The sequence below is a fragment of the Asterias amurensis genome, chromosome 13, assembly GCF_032118995.1.
Source record: "Asterias amurensis chromosome 13, ASM3211899v1".
NCBI classification, from domain to species: Eukaryota; Metazoa; Echinodermata; class Asteroidea; order Forcipulatida; family Asteriidae; genus Asterias; species Asterias amurensis.
The window spans coordinates 14,359,186-14,379,525 of record NC_092660.1 but is presented as its reverse complement, the minus strand read 5'-3'; the positions used below and the strand labels follow the sequence as shown (position 1 = coordinate 14,379,525).

At 40.0% G+C, this 20,340-nt stretch overlaps 1 protein-coding gene across 1 annotated transcript; it reads right to left on the bottom strand.

Moving 5' to 3' along the window:
• Positions 1 to 5,434: 5,434 nt before the first annotated feature.
• LOC139945982 (uncharacterized) lies at positions 5,435 to 15,235 on the bottom strand. The gene is made up of 3 exons (XM_071943546.1): positions 14,451 to 15,235; positions 9,484 to 9,680; positions 5,435 to 8,259 (listed from the first exon to the last, which is right to left on the bottom strand). The coding sequence occupies exons 1-3, from the start codon at positions 15,034 to 15,036 to the stop codon at positions 7,690 to 7,692; spliced, it is 1,353 nt and encodes a 450-aa protein (XP_071799647.1). The 5' UTR covers positions 15,037 to 15,235; the 3' UTR covers positions 5,435 to 7,689.
• Positions 15,236 to 20,340: the final 5,105 nt, after the last annotated feature.

The following is a 20,340-nucleotide window of genomic DNA, read 5'->3' as shown; positions in this document are numbered from 1 at the left end:
TCCATAAGAACTGTGTAGCCTACAGAGTATATGGGAGGGAATAGGAACCATAGGTCTCTATTTAGGGAAATCGTGTAGAGATGGATGTTCCATAAGAACTGTGTAGCCTACAGAGTATATGGGAGGGAATAGGAACCATGGGTCTCTATATAGGGAAATTGTGTAGAGATGGATGTTCCACAAGAACTGTGTAGCCTACAGAGTATATGGGAGGGAATAGGAACCATGGGTCTCTATATAGGGAAATTGTGTAGAGATGGATGTTCCACAAGAACTGTGTAGCCTACAGAGTATATGGGAGGGAATAGGAACCATGGGTCTCTATATAGGGAAATTGTGTAGAGATGGATGTTCCACAAGAACTGTGTAGCTTACAGAGTATATGGGAGGGAATAGGAACCATGGGTCTCTACATAGGGAAATTGTGTAGAGATGGATGTTCCACAAGAACTGTGTAGCCTACAGAGTATATGGGAGGGAATAGGAACCATGGGTCTCTACATAGGGAAATTGTGTAGAGATGGATGTTCCACAAGAACTGTGTAGCCTACAGAGTATATGGAAGGGACAAAGTACAGGGACAACAGGGGTTGCATGTATGTGTCCAATTGCCTTCAACTCAATCTGGAAATAAGCCTATTGGTTTTACATGTTAGACCCTACCACTGGTCCAGACCGTCACTGAGGTCTCAAATACGTGCCCCCCCCCCCCCCTTTGCGGTATTCGGACCAGCTAAACAGCTATGTGCATACTACCCTCCTTTGTTCGTCAAATAGAACCAAACTCGATCCGTTAGACGAAGCAAAGTTTTTCTTTTTATAGACGCTCACTTTGTGACAACAAAATAATTGTGTGTGCGTGTTTTGTTTCCCGGTTAATAGAACTTAAGCCCGGATCATACTTCATGCAAATGTGATACGTTACAGGGCTGTTTTCGCAGCGAATGTTACAGCAGGGTTTGCTGTTGCGAGTTTTTCGCTGCGATTTTGTGACGTCAAAATTCGTATCGCCTATGCATTCCCTTACCTCTTCCTCGCTATCATCCGGCAACATACAAGCTGTTTTGAGGGTTGCGGACACGCCCCTAATAGAATAACAACCTTTCTAGCGTAGAAACACCGGAAAGAGGCCGGTGTCAGATGCAATTGTGTCCGCCATGCACTACTGTACGCTCCGGACACTTTTGCATATTCAATCGTGTCCGGGGCTATGCAAACAAAACCTCCGTGGACATGTACATGCATGCGCGCATAAGCGAGCGTGCATGCACTGAACCTACGTAGGGCCTACTATAGCATGACTATTCACGTATTTTATGATTGCAGCGAATACCCAACGGCCGAACAATTCCCATTATGTCATTCATGACATGCACTTAGATTGCGAACGTGTTCAGTCGACCAAGGGCGTTAAATTTACTGCCAGGACGGTTTTGCACGGGGGCGGGCACAACTGCATATACAAATGTGTCCGGGCGGATAGAATTGCATTATGCAGCTGCGTCCGGGCGGACACGATTGCATATGCAAAACCGTCCGGCGGACATTATTGAATATGCAATAGTGTCCTCCGGATAGTATTGCATAGAGGACATATTGTATGCGACACCGGCCCTCTAAAAGGCCAAGAATTCACCGAATCATGGCCCAATGGATCGGTCTACTGGTCGTCGATCGTGTGCTTTCAGATGTTTGATTTCGAGACCTCAAAATCTAATTCTGAGGTCTCGAAATCAAACTCAAAATATTGTAGTGGAACATTATTTTTTTCTCGAAAACTACGTTACTTCAGAGGGAGCCGTTTCTCACAATTTGTTCTTATCAGCAGCTCTCTATTGCTCGTTACCAAGTAAATTTTATGCTAACAATAATTTTGAGTAGGCTAATTTACCAATAGTGTCACTGCTTTTAAATCCGAAACAAAGACATTGTGTGACTTTCAAGGATTCTTCATCACCCTTTGAAACCAAACAAACCAATCCATCACAATTAAAGTTTACTCTTATCAAATTTCATTTAATCAAATTTAACCCAATCCATTCCAATCCAAACCAATCCAATCCAATCCAATCCAATCCAATCCAAACCAATCCAATCCAATCCAATCCATTCCAATCCAATCCAATCCAATCCAATCCAATCCAATCCAATCCAATCCAATCCAATCCAATCCAATCCAATCCAATCCAATCCAATCCACTCCAATCCAATCCAATCCAATCCAATCCAATCCAATCCAATCCAATCCAATCCAATCCAATCCAATCCAATCCAATCCAATCCAATCCAATCCAATCCAATCCAATCCAATCCAATCCAATCCAATCCAATCCAATCCAATCCAATCCAATCCAATCCAATCCAATCCAATCCAATCCAATCCAATCCAATCCAATCCAATCCAATCCAATCCAATCCAATCCAATCCAATCCAATCCAATCCAATCCAATCCAATCCATTCAAATCCACTCCAATCCAATCCAATCCAATCCAATCCAATCCAATCCAATCCAATCCAATCCAATCCAATCCAATCCAATCCAATCCAATCCAATCCAATCCAATCCAATCCAATCCAATCCAATCCAATCCAATCCAATCCAATCCAATCCAATCCAATCCAATCCATTCAAATCCACTCCAATCCAATCCAATCCAATTCAATTCAATCCAATCCAATCCAATCCAATCCAATCCAATCCAATCCAATCCAATCCAATCCAATCCAATCCAATCCAATCCAATCCAATCCAATCAAATCAAATCAAATCCGGTCTAATCCATCACCCCCTAAAAAAATCCCCAAAACACAAGTCCAACCCAAATTACAATTGAACCTATTCCTATCCAAGTCACGCAATACAATCCAATAGTATTTGATTCATTCAACTACAAAAAAATAACACACAGCACGCTTTAATTTTAATTAAGTCCCCGTCTGAGGTCAGCCGGCCTACAAGTACCTGAATCAGTCGCGTGACAACATCGCTAAATTAAGAACCCCAAACACAATACAAAGATTAGAATGGTATTAATAGATTAGCAAACAATTCTTTAAAGTATCAAGGTCTATTTGACAATTGTCTTTTTGGATAAGACCACAGGGATCGGGATTCAAACATGATCTGTATATTGACTCAGGTGCCGTGACAGATAGGCACAGACTTAAAAGTACAAAAAAAGTTCAGGGATTGAACTCATCTGGGCCCAATTTAATAGAGCTGCTAAGCACAAAAATTTGCTTAGCATCAAATGTCTTCCTTGTTAAAAACAGGATTGCCAACCAAATTTCCACGTGATTTTCAGGATAAGCAAACAACAGCTGAATACCTGTAATAAGCAATATGCAGCAAATGGAAATTTTGTTTGTAATCCTGTTTTTATCAAGGAAGAAATTTCATGCTAAGCAAATTTTTGTGCTTAGTAACCATAAAAAGCCACTTCGTGCGGGAGTTTAAAGGACTGGGCACTTTTGGTAATAATTTTAAACTCAAAATAATTGTTACCATAACAAACTTGTGAGAAACGGCTCCCTGAGAAGTAACGTAGTCTTTGAGAAAAAAAAAAGGTAATTTCTCACTCAAATAATACAAGATTTCAGCTGAAGCCTTTTAGGCATCTGAAAGCATCAACATTTATGCAACAATTATGTTGGGTTTTTTTCGTTCACTATTTTCTTGCAACTTCTTTGAATAATTAATGAGTCAAACTATTCGCAAAGATTTTTTATTGTATGCATGTTGGGATACACCAAGTGAGAATTCTGCAGGTCTTTGACAATTTAAAGTGTTCAGTGCCTTTAAAGACGCTGGACACTTTTGGTAACTGTCAAAGATCAGTCTTCTCACGTGGTGTATCTCAACATAAAATTATGCACAAAATAACGAACCTGTGAGCATTTAAACTCAATTGGTCGTCGAAGTTGCGATATAATAATGGAAGGAAAACACCCTGGTCACACGAAGTTGTGTGCTATCAGATACTTGATTTCGGGACCTCAATATCTAATTCTGTGGTCTCGAAATCAAATTCAAATATTTTAGTGGAAAACTGCTTCTTTCTCGAACACTACGTTACTTCATAGGGAGCCATTTCTCACAATGTTTTATACTATCGACAGCTCTTCATTGCTTTTTACCAATTAAGTTTTTATGCTAACAATTATTCTGAGCAACTACCAATAGTGTCCACTGCCTTTAAAGTCATTGACAGCCTAGTAGTCTTCTGCCGAGTTGCAGTTACTTGGGCGTAACTCTCGGATATCTGTTGGAAGTAACAAATTAAGGTTCAATGACGCCTTTATAAATAACAAATCCGCTGTGTAAGACAAACTGGCAGTCCATCTTTCCGTTTGGAAGGGATGAGGGGAATTATAAAAATCAGTCCAACTGTCTTCAGGTGAGGGAGGTGATCCTTAACAACACTTCCGTGACTCTACTTCAGGGTTGATTTAGTTTCTAGAGCAGGCTGTGTCGAAGGGGCATCACAGAGGTAATGTAGGCCGGGTTTACATCGGTGTAGCCCCTCCCCGTCTTCCCTCACGGGCCGATGAAAACATGGCTTAAAGGCACTGGACACGTTTGGTAATTGCCAAGGACCAAAATTATTAACACTTGTTGTATCCCAACATATGTATATTTTTAATTAAAAACCCGTTTAAAGTTGCGCTCAATCGGTTATTGACGTTGTAACAAAATAGTGAAAGAAAAAAACCGCCCCCTTGTTGCACAAATTTGTCTGCTTTCAGATGCTTGATAAAAGGCTTCAGACTGCTAACAATAATTATTCCGAGTAATTAGCAATAGTGTCCAGTGCCTTTAAGAACACTCGAAAATACTCAGCAGCTTTTAGATACAAAACTTTACCATTGGACTACGGGGGCTGGTATCGGGGATTCACTTCGACAGCAAATTATTGTCAAATTTACTTTAAAATACATTCTTTCCATTATTGATAAAGTTATGCTTATGGACGGCCATCCACTTTTTGACATCCGCTCATTTGAAGCCCGTTACGAAAATACACATTTTCAAAAGATAACCGATTATATATAAACACTGCTCCTTTAAATGGTTTTGATACCTTTTGTATATCACATTTTTATGCCATAACATGAATTCATCTCACTGTGTCTTAAGATGTATGTAACATAATTTACTTGTAGAAATTTCAGCTTCATTTAGTCGTCAAGTTTTCGAGAACAAAAAGTGAAAAATCACAGAGTGAGGTTTTCAGGAGAGTCGCGTAAATACCAGTACTGGTAAGTTGTACAAGTTAAAGTAACTTTCGAGTGATTGGTTTACTCAATTCTCAAAAACAACAGCACTTCAGCAAATAATATTTATAGGGAAGCTTTCTACATCATTATCATCAATCTGTGGCCGTTTGAGTTTTAGGTCGTACAAAAAGAAGCCTAAACCCTTTAACATGAACTTTTACTCTATAAAGATTGATCTGATCGTCGTGTCAGCCCCACACATCGGAAAAGGGTGTCCCTAAAAGACATCCTTACTTTCCCGGGGGCCAATCAAATGAATTATCCAGGGTAGCTATTAATAGGTTACTTGATGGGACTCTCCCATCCAGAGCAGATTTGAAAAGGAAGACACATGATATGTCACTAGAGCAGAAAAATACATCATGGAGCTATAATTATACTATAGGTTTTCTCGGTCAATTTCGAATATCCATTTTTAAAATGTTACCCTAAAAAAGTTAGATTGATTGCTTCACATCAAGCAGCCAAGGACCCGGGCATAATAAATAAAAACAGAAACCATTTCATTTTTTTCTTTCTTCACACCTTAACATTTATTTTAATTCATAATTTTGTTAAACTTTGCATTTTGTTTTTCATATTAAAATAATAAACATTTATAGTTGTAAAGACAGGTGGGCCTGGTAATTGTCAAAGACCAGTGTTCTCTCTTGGTGTATCCCAACATATGCACAAAGTAACAAATCTGTGAAAATTTGGGCTCAATTGGTTGTCGAAGTTGCAAGAAAAGTAATGGTGAAAGAAAAAACACCGTTGTTGTACAAATTTTGTGTGATTTCATCTGCCGAATAAAAGGCTTCGGCTGAAGTGTTTTAATATTTTAGTAAGAAAATTCCTCTTTCTCGAAACCTCGTTACTTCAGAGGGAGTCGTTTCTTACAATGTGTTATACTATCAACAGCTCTCCTTTGCTTGTTACCAAGTAAGCTTTTATGCTAATATTTATTTGAATATATTTTACCAAACGTTTATACAGTGTCTTTAAAATTCATAGTAAATAACGCATCAATATGTTTTCTTCTTCTTCTTCTACTTCTTATTCTTCTTTGTCTCATTTTCTTTCATCTTCTAGTTTGGCTTCGTATCTTTTTTGAAGGTGGGGGGGGGGGGGGCATGGTCCGTTTTCGTCCCCCTTGGATTAGGTTCTAATCCCAGTTATTTTTCATCCGGTTTTGTGTTTTGTCTTACTGCAAAATTGTATTATGCTGCAACTTATTGTGTTCTCAACGTAATAAATACCCTGTAATGTTGTATACAATAACGAGTGGCTTCAAGTTCAATGTTATGAAGAAGATGTAATTGAAAAGTTAAACCAAAAAGTCTTCTTTTTCTACCTCTTCTTATTCTTCGTCTTTCTCTCCCCGTTTGGGGGAAGGCCAACGAATCAACGTTCCATGTTTAGGGTGGCAAGACGTTATATTTATGTTATTTTATAAGCTTGGTACGAGCAAGCGCAACGCATGTAAGAAAGAGCAGTCTTTTGAAGCCTGCCCGTGTCTTGAGAGTGCCAACTGCTTAAATAAAGAGACCATCACATTCCCATCAGATTTAAAGATTACGTCATGGTGTGGAGAGTAAGATAATTAACTTACAACCATAATATTCGTGGAAAGCGAACAAAATGTAAGGCAAATTTTTATGGCTCTTCTTACCGCGATTTTGTGCGCCTGCGGCCTATAGAATCACACGATTTACATGGTGAGGTCACAGGCGCAGAATTCAGCGGTAATCAGCACCATAAAATTGAGTCCTGTGCACACTTTCATAAGGCATAAAAGCATAGCTACAATCATTAAGCAAATACAAACTATGCTTAATAACAGAAACTGATTAGCAGCCAAAAATCCATAAAGTGTTGCAACTGGTGCCCTACTCATTGCTAAGCCGTATTTGCTGCTTAACGGCTATATGAAAATGGGTCCAGGTGATTCAGATTGGCTGACTTGTTTTTGCACTGTCTGTCACCTCTGTGGACCCCACTGCGAATCCCACCCGGTCAGGGGTGTATGTGGATAAGGTTTTTACATCCCTACTGATCTTAATTGGCGGCCATTAGCTAGCTCGTTATATATTAGTCGCCGGTGGAGGGCGCAACATCGACTGGCTTAGATGGACTGGACAAGTTTACGAATCATTTTTTTTCTCTTCGTCCGTACCTCGGCTTAGGCCTCGTCTCCGGCTTCGAAAACACCGTACAAGTTAATTGTCATATGCCTTTTAGGAATTGGTGGCTACAGCTATGGCTAGGACTGCTGCAATGTGTGTTGCTAAAGGACGTCCTATACTTCAACGTATGATGACGCAGTAGCCATAGCCGCCAATTATGACGCGGCTTTTAATTCTGTCCGAAAGTTATCATGAATATTCTGTCGTGCAGGGATCGGGGGGGGGGGGAGATGGGTGTATAGTCCTCACTTACAGCCGCACGATCTTGCCGAGATACTGCTCACAATGTGCGTACTGAAAGTGTTGTTCTGATTGCGTATGATGATAGACAGTGGGTCGAAGTAATCCACGGGCACACAGCACGGGGTAAGCTCCTTCTTAAGATCGGCGTCCGTCTCAATCAGGGCGCGGTCCCTCATCACGTTGGCGTGGAGCGTCTCGAAGTTGATGACGTGCATGCAGCTCCCCTTGCAGAAGTTGGCGAACATGGTGGTGGGTTGCTCCACAATGCCCTGGAGTACATCGGACATCTGCACCTGGAATCGATGCAGGCAGCAGGTGTCCGTGCCAGATTGGCAGATGTTGGAGTTCTGACGCCGTAAACGTTTGCGTTTGCGGTTCACGTCGACTGCTACGGACAGGATTGGAAGCCGTTGATCGGCGAGTGAGATCGGCGGGAAGGTGGTCGGTCGAGCCTCCTGTGAGGATGATTCTTCGGCAGCGTTGGTTATCTGGAGACGGTGCACCAGTTGGGTCCAGTCGTTCCTCTCTCGGGGAAGCTCAAAATGGAACCAGCCTTCTCTTTTACTAACCACCTGGGGGAACAAAATCACAAAGAATGAATACAATGTGATAGTCGAAGGGATAAGAAAGGGACCACATCTGTAATCAAAACTAAATAGGTCTAGCAGAGGCTTGTCCTCCTACAAGTAAAAGGAAGAAAAGAAAAAACAAGAAAAACAGGTTGAATGGCTTTCTATCTTTATTTTATTTTAAGTTTTCAGACATTATAACACAATGATTACAAATTGGACAGGGGTTGTCAAGGTTATACAAAAAAAACTGTTTTTTTTTTTTAAGATGTGTTAAAACCAAACCCCTGCTTCTGACCAGAACAAAGACATCGACTAGATAGGGAGACCGCCAATGAAAGCCATGGGACACTTTCGGTTAACAGTATTATCCCAGGCCCACACTTCGTGTATCACAACTTATATATAAAATAACAAACCTGTGAAAATTTAGGCTCAATAGGTCATCGGAGTCGGGAGAAAATAACGGGAAAAGCCACCCTTGTTTCCGCACGTTTCGTTTTAATGTTTTCTCAAAAAGTGAAGCATTTCATGGAATAATATTTCAAGAGAAGTCTTTCACCATTACCTTCTGTAAACCCTGAAAGTTATTTGTAAATATGTGAACTTAAAAAAAAAATTATGATCCGAAAGTGTCCAATGGATTTAAGGGCTACATACATCAGTTAGTAGAGCGCCAGCACCTATTAGTTCGGAGGTAGCTGGTTCAAGTCCCCTCAAGTCAAATTGTTTCTGCTCAATTCAAAATAATCTATAGACATTTTCACCAGAATGCACACCTGTGATAAAAAATCGCCTTTGGTAAACAAAAATTAAAGTTTAAATGCACTGGACACTATGTAGTTACTTAAAGTAATTGTTAGCTAAAAACTTATTGGTTACTTAACGTAGCTTTAAGAAAGAGGTAATTTCTCACTGAAATAATGAAACATTTCTGGCCTGAAGCCTTTTATTATGCATCTGAAAGCGCACAAAATGTGGGCAACAAGGGTGTTTTTTTTTTAGTATACAAAATAATGTACATAATGTTGGAATACACCAAGTGAGAACACTGGCATGTGACAATAATAACAAAGCCGATTCCAACAATGCTATATACCTTATCAACAGCTCTTCATTGTTCGTTACCAAGTAAGTTTTTATGCCAACAATTATTTTGAGTAATTACCAACAGATTCCAGTGCCCTGTAAGTTACTGAAAATGGGCACAGTTATTCGTAATAATACCTTTGTAGCGAGTTCCTTCCGTACAATGTCGCCCTCACCGACCGTTAACAGCATGACGGTTATCTGTCTGAGAGCGCTTCGGTTCCCTTCTTCAGCTGTCAGATATAGCCACAGATTGACTGATTTGATCTGCTTGCCGATGATGTCTTTGACGAGTCTGAATTTGAAACAGTAACCAAAACCTGAACAGTTGGTCTCTGGAAAGAACGAGAGACGACGAAGTTGGTTAGTTTATGTTGAATCAAAATTGTATTTTTAATGTTTTAGACTGACTTGCAAACCGAAGTGAATTTCACTGTTTATGTGTATAATTGGTGACAAGACTATAATTATTGACTATTAACCTTGAATTTTGAATCGTGGTAAAAATTGCAAGAAGAGGATAAGAAGGACATACAATATGAAAAAACACATAATAAAAAACTGGGCATCTAATTTAACTTAAAGACCTACTTGAATGAACGCGTCAATAAGTAATATTTGCTAAAGTTAGTTAAACAAATTTCAATCGATACGAAAATTGCGTTCACATGGTAATGTAAAGATTTTAGTTTGGTAAAAAACATTCATTTTGAATACCCTTCCCCTGTGCTTTTCAGAAAGATTCACTAAAAGCCCCGTTACGTCACGACACTGATGTTATGTCATAATGTAGGAGCTCCTTTTTGTACAGCCACTATGTTGCAGTGTTGAGATATTACTAAAGCAACATCACATGGCGTCAATGTAGTGTCATTTTGACGCACGCCGTCAACGGCAGGAACATTTCTAGTTTTTCAAATTATTGAGCCTGTGCCTAATTTGCTGATCGATAACTACGAAAAAATGTGTGCAAATGTCAGAATTACATTTAAATAATACACACACACAATTATTAACAAGTTAAAATAGCGTTCCCATTACCAAAACAAAATCGCTCAACAAGTATACAGCTGTATACAAGAAAGGTAATGAAATAAGGTACGTGCTTCGCACGGCCCCAGCGGCCATTCTATCCAGGACCGCTGGGATGGGTTAATCAGCTTGCACAGATTCTTGTTCAGGAAGTTCTTGTATAGAAATATGGCGCAGTGTGAGTGTGATGCATGATGGGACTGCACATTAACCAATGAGCGTGCATGATACGTTTGCCCATCCCAACGCCTTTGGTTAAAGCAAGGCGCTAGGGACGAGCGAAGGTACGTGCTTGTTTTTTGAAACCACTAGTCCTGTTGGGGATGGTGGAAATATCATAACAATTACGAAGGGTTACGACCATGACTCTCAAGTCTGACAGGCGTGATGAGGTCTTTTGTGGAAGGGTTGTCAACAAACCCATCAGCACAACTAAATTTAGTTTAAAGGCACTGGGTGGATTTTACAAAGGTAGTCCTAACTTAGGACTAGTCCTAGGCAATGCTAAGAGATAGGACCAGTCCTAAGTTAGGATGAGTTACTGGTCCTAACTTAGGACCAGTCCTATCTGTTAGCATTGCCTAGGACTAGTCCTAAGTTAGGACTACCTTTGTGAAATCCACCCCTGGACATCTTTGGTAATTGTCAAAGACCAGTATTCTCACTTGGTGTATCCCAACATATGAATAAAATGACAAATCTGTGAAGTTTGGACTCGGTTGGTCATCGTTGCAAAAGAATAATGAAAGAAAAACACCCTTGTTGTGCACATTGTGTGCTTTCAGATGCCTTGGAAAAAGCTCCAGGCATTAAGTCTTTAATATTTGAGTGAGAAATTACCTCTTTCTTAAAAATCATGTTACGACAGAGGGAGCCGTTTCTCACAATGTTTTCTACTTTCAGCATCTCTCCATTGCTCGTTACCAAGTAACCTTTTTTATGCTTACAGTATGTTGAATAATTACCAATAGTGTCCAGTGCCTTTAAAGACGCATGTATAATGCAAAAACATATCAACTTACTACCGCCACCAACAACAAACACACTTGGACCCAATTGTCATGTCTCTGCTTACCGTAAGCAAGGAATTGGCGCTTACGGAATCCCTGCTTGCGTCAAGCGTATTTTACACCGGTTAGAAGAGACATTTCCATTACTAATAAACAAAGTGCGCCGGTTGGCCTGGCCGGCCGAATATTGGCAAAACAATCAATCGGGTTAAAGGCAGTGGACACTATTGGTAATTACTCAAAATAATTATTAGCATAAAACCTTTCTTGGTGACGAATAATGGGGAGAGGTTGATGGTATAAAACATTGTGAGAAACGGCTCCCTCTGAAGTGCAATAGTTTTCGAGAAAGAAGTAATTTGATTTCGAGACCTCAGATTTAGAACTTGAGGTCTCGAAATCAACCATCTAAATGCACACAACTTCGTGTGACAAGGGTTATTTTTCTTTCATTATTATCTCGCAAGTTCGATGACCGATTGAGCTCAAATTTTCACAGGTTTGTTATTTAATGCATATGTTGAGATACACCAACTGTGAAGGCTAGTCTTTGACAATTAACAATAGTGTCCACTGCCTTTAAACAAAATTGTGACCAAAAGATTAAAACAAATTCTGTAAACTTTCATGAGCTGAAATATGTCTTAAATTTGTTGATTTGTTTCCATCAAATTCAAAATCATTATTGAATATTTGTGTAACATTTCTTCACTTCATCTGTTTTTGATTTGCATTTATTGCGGTTTGCAAAATCTCGAGCTGTGACATTGCAAATGAAGTGTCTATATGGAACTATGCTTGTGCGCATGCGTACTCCATGTTACTGCGCATTTTCGCCTGCGCAGCTGGCACATCAATTCGGCGCTTGCACAGTAAGCTGAGAATGATGAGCGTAAGCGTAGAATTTGGCGGTAAACAGAGCGATGACATATTTGGTCCAGTCAGAAACAAAAGCAGCAGATGTACCGGAGACAGGCATTGTGTAACATAGCCATTTTTGTCTGGAGTCAAGTCAAGTCGCAATTATTGTTTTGCATTTAACCCCAAAAGAATAAAATTAATATAAGCACACACAGTAGCGAACTGTCACTTTACGAAATGCGACCCCCCCCCCCCCCACACCGCCCTTAGAGGCAGTGGACACTATTGGTAATTACTCAAAATAATTATTAGCATAAAACCTTTCTTGGTGACGAGTAATTGGGGAGAGGTTGATGGTATAAAACATTGTGAGAAACGGCTCCCTCTGAAGTGCCATAGTTTTTGAGAAAGAAAGTATATTTCCACGAATTTGATTTCGAGACCTCAGATTTAGAACTTGAGGTCTCGAAATCAACCATCTATAAACGCACACAACTTCGTGTGACAATGGTGTTTTTTTCTTTCATTATTATCTCGCAACTTCGATGACCGATTGAGCTCAAATGTTCACAGGTTAGTTATTTTATGCATATGTTGAGATACACCAACTGTGAAGGCTAGTCTTTGACAATTACCAATAGTGTCCACTGCCTTTAACCCCACGGGCAACCCCCTACCCTCTGATCACAAGCTCACCCCTCCCACCCAATCCACTCCTCAAACCTTCCCATTTGCAAATAATTTATTCACGAACTCACAAATCCATTCCGCAACGTCCCCCACCCCCGTCACCATGCCAGTGGCCTATATTTATTGGGGTTCGCCACCCATGGTTCATATTAAATACACAAGACATCACATGAACTAACTTATTTCAACATATTTTAAATAAACAAAGAGAACATAATCCCACTCGCCAAGAGGCGGATTCAGGAGGTCACGTGTGTGTGTAGGGGTGGGAATGCCGAGAGGCAATGGATAGGGGGTAGGCGTGCAACCACAGGAGGGGGCAGGAGGGGAAAACTGCCCAAATTCGGCAAAACAGTAATTCGGGCGACATGGATAAAAAGATGATTTATACTTAAGTTTTCATAGATCTACATATTCTGGCCAATCACCCCTCTGCCACCTTAAAGGCAACGGACTCACCTCCGGCAATTGCCAAAGGCCAGTATTCTCACTTGGTGTATCCCAACATATACATAACAACCATGTGCAAATTTGGCACAATTGGGCATTAAGAATATTATGAAAGAAAGAAGAAGAAAAAAACCTTCTTGCATAAGTGTGATTTCAGATGCCTAAAAAGGGCTTTAGGCCTAAAGTAGTTTAATAATTGAGTGAGAAATTACCTCTTTCTAAAAAACTTCGTTACTTTTAGAGTGAGCCGTTTCTCACGATGTGCTATACTATTAACAGCTCTCCATCGCTTGTTACAGAGTAAGTGTTTATGCTAACAATTATTTTGAGTAATTACCAATGGTGTCCAGTGCCTTTACTCTTGTTTTCTCCATGTTTGTTTGTTTATAGAACAAATAATATGAATGAGTGGGGTCTTTAAAAAATAATAATTGAAAGATACATTACATTTGAAAATAAACTAAGGACAAAAATGCGAAAGACGAAAATATAGTAAGAAACACAAATAGTACACAGACACAATCAAGCGGAACAAAGACAAATTATTTACCGGCCACAGATGACTTCCAAAAAAAACGGTGTTTTTCTGTTGTTTTATTTTTTTTTGGGGGGGGGGGTTAGAGAAAAAAATTATTTCTGAGAAGCGTTACTGACAAAAACGCTTCTCATATTGTAAATTCCAAATTTCAGATTATTCTTCAAATTGGGACATAATTGCTCCGAATATTCGGCAATATCTTTACCACCTTTTGAACTAAAATGTGCACAGGTGAGATTTAAGTAAACAAAACTACATAATAATTATGGGCACTGGACACTGGACACTAAAAGGCTTCAGGCCAGAAGTATTTTAATAATTGAGTAAGAAATTACCTTTTTCTCAAAAACTGCGTAACTTCAGAGGGAGCCGTTTCTCACAATGTTTTATACTATCAACAGCTCTCCATTGAGTCAAAATTGCATAATCTTACATTGTTTCGAGTAAAATTAGGCCTACCAATAGTTGTCCAGTACCATTAAAAAACAAAAATATTCGTACAGTTACTTTTACTTCGGTCTTACCTTTTTCTGCAGAAGCCAAGACTTCGGTCATTCCACTCTCGGGGGGCTGATACACAGGGAGGTCCCTTTGGGGTGTTCCGTGTTCCAACAGTCGCTTCTTCAGTGCCAGTGGGAGACTCCGAGGGGGTTTAGCTTCAGACTTGGGTGGCAGACTCGTCAGTCCAAGCTTCACCATCAGTTGTTGCCTCAGAATCATAATTCGGATGTTTCGCTCCCGGGCTGTGAGCCCGTCGATGACTTCTTCTTCTTCCTCGGTGGGTTGACCGGTCTCTTGGGGAGGGTTGCCGGTCTCTTGGGGAGGGTAGCTGGGTGTGGCATCGGGGTCTTCTTCGCTCTGTTTGGACTGTGATGTTGAGGAGGAGTTGGGTGTATGCCTTACTGTAGGCGACGGGAATTCACCCGTGTCTGGACTTTGGGCAGCAGCTTGGTAGCCATTAAGGGGACTGAAGGGGTCCGATGGTGTTCCTTCTTCGACTCTGATATACCCAGATGGGCTCACAGTTGAGCCGAGTGTATGATGAGTTCCGGAGAGAGTCAGAGTCACTAGAAATGTCATTAGCGTGCCGGCGGTTTCCATGGGATTCATTGTGGTTTGGGGCTGCGGTTTGGACTGACCACACTCAAATCATGAAAGCCGTATACCACGACACTGCACCCAGCTATACTCCCCTCCACGAACACTTTCATGTGTTTTTCTTTTATAGTTTACCACCACAAATAAACAAAATTAACTTTTTGCAAATCGGCGGATTGCCAAGGCTGAAAAACAAAACGGACGGGGATCGTGAGGAATTCTTGATGAAAGAAGTTCTTTTGTTTTTTTGAGAAACTGTCACGCCCACAGAGTCACCGGCAAGTGTTTTAAACCTGCAACTACATCACTGGTTTCAGAACTCGTGAATCCATTATACAGCGGACACCAGTCACTTGTCAAACATGATTGATTGCCTCTATGATTTTTTTATCCCCCTCCACTATGTTTTTGTAATAGACATCACACCACCTTAGCTTTAGGGGTATGTAATGTCTGTCATCACTTAGACGGGACGTGATGGCCCCTGTCAAAGCATTTAAAGGGAAGGTATATATTTGACAATCACTCTTAAACTTAACGGCAATACAAACTTTTGGTTTAGCAAGGTCGATCAAAGGTGGTTGTTAGCATAACAACTTACTTCTTAACGAGCAATGGAGAGCTGTTGATAGTATAAAACATTGTGAGAAACGACCCCCTCTGAAGTGACGTAGAAAGAAGTAATTTCTGACTCAAATGTCAAAAGGCCTGAAGCCTTTTACGAACCATCTGAAAGAACACAAACTTGTGCAACGAGTTTTTTTTTCTTTCGTTCGTTACTCTCTTTCAACTTCGATGTCCAATTGAGTCCAAATGTTCACAGGCTTGCTATTTCATGCATATGCTGGGATACACCAAGTGAAAAAAAAATGGTCTTTGACAATTTACCAGAGGTGCCCAATGCCTTTAACAGCCTAAAGATAACAGTTTTATGCCTTATAATTTGAATGTGAAAAAGGTTACTGTCAGTAACGCTTCTCACTTTGTCGTATTCCTATTATAGATTATTCTTCCTGCGTGGACACTACCACTACGGATTTTCGGTGATATCTCAAAACGCACCGACCTTTGAATCGAAATGCTCATAATGTCAGTTGTCTTGAATAAATCTACATTTATTCCACATTTATTCCTAAAACACAAGGTATACTTTTCCTTTAAAAAGTAAACTCAAGACCTTGTTCGTGACACAAAATTGTTATACTAACCTTCTACGAAATTGATAATTTCTTGTAAATGAAATCAGATCAAATTATTATCAGTTGCTGACATGTGTTTACTTCGTGTTTTTTGTTGTAATTTTTTATTTATCTATTCAATTTATTTGTTTTAAATCTTTAGTCTGGCAATAAATAAAAGTTAGTATGGGCTGTCAAGGGAGTGCAAAGGTATACAAACTGTTATCAAAAAATTTGTGACAACCAAACACCGGCAAACAGATATTTATATTCAATTGTCTGTAATAGTTGTTTAATGGGGTTTTTAAAGTAACTTGTTTTTATGTACTGTTAAATTTTGTTTCGTTTGCTTTAGTTTGATTTGTTTGTCTACCCAAATTTACCTTTGCTTCCCTTTTTATCATAAGTCACCTGGAATTTTGTCAAAATAAATCTTTTGTCACTAAGATATGTGTTTTGATGAGTGGAATATGAAAAAACAATTAACTAAGGTTCTACAAAATTAGTGTCCATTTTATTTATAAATCTAAAAGTAGGCCCGACCCGAGAGGGCGCTGTTCGTGACGTCAATCGAGGCGAAATATTTGAAGAGAAAATGAGTAGTCTGGCCCCGTACACCTGATCGGTATGATGCCTACGTACAGAACTACGGTCACGGAGCAGACTGCACGCACTGTATGGCTGCTGTGCGAACGGTCCACCCGGATTACCCAGCACAAGCTAAAAACATGCCCTCAAAGTTGAAACAATACCAGATTTTTTCACGTTAAGCAAATGCTCATTTAGGTTCGTCACGTGTTTTAGGTACCTTCTTCGACTTCCCACTAGCTGGAAAATTGTTGGGATGGCGTCATGTTTTAGAAAAGAACTTTTCTCTTCATGTCAAAATGTGTGGTGTATTCCGGATTCTCGAAGCACGACGGCTCGTAGTGTTTGCTGCACTTAGCGCTGAAAATACGTCAGATCGGACCACTTTAGTTGTTTTACACCTGGTCGACATTGCCGGAAAAATGCAAGAAAAAACCTTTTTTTTTCTAAACGTACAAACTCACGAATAGGACTTTCATGTACTTGCACGTTTTTTTGCACGTTTTTTTTTTTTTTTTTTTTTTTTTCGGGGGGGGGGGGGGGTTGAGCTCGCTGTCATTGAGCAAATGTTCCTCTCCAATGTTTTTTTATGTTGAGAGGCCTTTACCGGATTATAGGACGACCAGTATTCCATGGACGTGACGCGTGATTCAGGGGTTTACAAAATGGAGGTCGCGGTTCGAACAAATGGCAAATGTTTTAATCTTTTAAGCACACTCGGGATGAGCCAGAATTACTTTATGTAAAACACAATTTAACACATTGATGCAGATAGTGGTTGGAACATTTTCAAGGACGCAATAACAGGGGAAATGTGAGATTACACTGCAAAATTTGGGGTGCCAACAATGGGTTTTGTCAGATTTAGATACCAAAATAAGAATCAACATTAACTTCATAGTGTGTTAGAATAACACAACTAACGTAATTAATTTGGCAATAGTGTTATCATAACACAAAACGGTGTACGTATTCGTTTAGGGTGTACATTATATGACAACACCCAAGATGGCAATAAGAGTGGGACGTTAGGAGAGAAAGAAAGAACATTAAAGGAACGTGTTGCCTTGGATCGGTCGAGTTGGTCTTTGAAAGGGTTTGACACCGTTTGTTATGAAATACTCGCGAAGAAACACGGTCGGCCATTTTGTGGAGTCAAAATTTTGACTCCATAAAATGGCCGACCGTGTTAGTACGCGACGTTAAAGGAAAAAACAGTGCATTTTGATAATTTTACCGAGACGAAAGTCGAGGTAAATTATCAAGAACCAGGCCTCGGTGGATTTAAACCACTAGTTGAAAACCGATTCAACACACTTTGATTCCCATTCATAAATACCTTTTTGGTAAAAAAAACATCAACACTTTTGGTCAAAAAGTAAAAAAAATTGCAAAAATTATAATTGTTCAATGATTTCTTTCAACACAACACCCCTCCAGCTATGAAATGGTAAGGCCCAGTCAAGGCCCTCTGGTAAACAACTCCTTATAAGGGAATGCTGTGCGCGTCGCGCGTATCGCGTGATGTGGCACAACTGTCCTGGCCGTTGCTCTCGACCAATAGGAATGAAGAAACTGTCTTATAAGCACAGGTGCAAGGTCGCGTGTCACGCCCATGTTTCAACGCTTCTTACTGGTCATAAACAAATGTTTATACACACCCACGTGACGTGCTCTTCACCAATAGGAATAGCGAAACTGTCTGAAGTATTTAGGTAAGGGCTACTCAATTCAACCCCGAGAACGGGATTTGATTGTTATTGACCCATCGGGTTGAACACAACAGAGGTCATAAGTTGACCCAACCTTTTTTTGCTAGTGTGTTTGTATTTCTACAAAATATGCCAATATCTCTCACAACTCTTCGGTCTCCTAACCATGACTAGAGCAAACCAGTCGAAACGTTGAGGCCGACACTCTGCGGTAGTAGAATATTAAGCGAGACAACTTCTCAAAAGAGCATTATCTGGCCAGCAAGTATACACATTATGGTGTTACCACAAACCTAATACTTATTGATACCTCACCATGCAATTCCTAAATTCCCATATATTCCTACTTCACTGATCACATTTCATAAGTAACCAAATGCAATAGGTTACAAAATGAACAAGACATTAAAACCAACAAAAGATAAATGGAAATGAAGTCGTGAAGAAAAAATGTTTGGGTTTTGTCAAGCACTTCCTTTAAATACCCCCGTTACAGCTTCACTCACCCCACCACGAGTTGTTCCGTATAAACAAAACTTAACAAACAAAGAATGAGAATCCATGGATAATGTAATTGACATAAGTAAACACTAAGAGGTTATATAGCGGTAACCAATAAATAATAATAGTTATGTGTCTTACATAGTGCGCATATAATATGTCACCCTGTGGTGATCATTGTTCTTCAACATTCAGTGCTTTCCTGCAAGGTATTGTAGAGCTATGTGCTTGAATTATGGGACCTACTCAAGTGTCGTGGCCGAGCGGTTAAGAGCACCGAATTGAACTCTGGTGTTTCTGATCAGCAGAGTGTGGGTTCGAATCCCCAGCCGTGACACTTGTGTCCTTAAGCAAGACACTTAACCATTGCTTCGTCCTTCGGATGGGACGTAAAGCCGTTGGTCCCATGTGTTGTGTAACGTATGTTAAAGAACCCAGTGCACTTTTCGAAAAGGGGTTCGCCCCGGTGTTCCCGGATGTGGCTGCTGTATGCGCCGTAGCACCTTGTAAACCATTATATAAGGTGCTAAATAATTGGGTCTCGAAATTCATCACTGCAATTACCTATCTTTCTGACAGTTTGTATTATACTCAGCGCATTGAGTACCTTGTTTGGTAGATACGTGCGCTATATAAGACTTCGATATTATTATTATTATTACTCATTTTACTTTTACATAGCACCATGTAATGGTTTAGAGATGTGCTATTTTATCTCCATTAAATAATAATACTAATAATTAATATATCCGATTTATATAGCGCCTAATATAATAAAGTTATCTCTAGGCGCTTTACAAATATCTCAAATAAAAAACCTGTACAATTAATGGAGACCAATGGCTGTGCATTACACGCATCAATGCGTATGCGTCACGTCGCCATTATACAAAACAACCTCGTATCCAGGGGTGATCGATCTCGCCGCACCATTTTTTTTTATTACAGCATGCCATGTAGCCTGAACATCTGACGTCACACATCGAGACGACCGAAAGTAAGCTTTCCATAATATCCATAATAATTGGTCCGACGTGATGTTTGTCAGCTGCGCCCACATCACATAAGACCAATCAAAACAGGTATGAAAAGCTTACGTCACTGCACAATAAAATCATTGTATCAAAGCAAAACACTGGTTCTGAAAAGCAAGTTCATATCTTTAGATAAAGACAAGAGACCACTCTACATGCCATGTATCGATACGCAACCTCGTTCCAGGTGTAATCGATCTCACAACCATTGAAACTGGTTTCCAGTGCTCAATTCCCTTCAAGGGGTAAGTGTCGAGATGGGTTATGGCACTCTGTCCATGAGAAACAGGCCGAACCATTTCT

Excerpts from the sequence above, each read along its gene's own strand:
- LOC139945982 (XM_071943546.1), bottom strand. The coding sequence starts at position 15,036 with ATGAATCCCATGGAAACCGCCGGCACGCTAATGACATTTCTAGTGACT. Across the intron at positions 9,681-14,450 it reads CTTGGCTTCTGCAGAAAAAG|AGACCAACTGTTCAGGTTTT; the intron begins GTAAGACCGAAG and ends CGTTCTTTCCAG. Across the intron at positions 8,260-9,483 it reads GGAAGGAACTCGCTACAAAG|GTGGTTAGTAAAAGAGAAGG; the intron begins GTATTATTACGA and ends TTGTTCCCCCAG.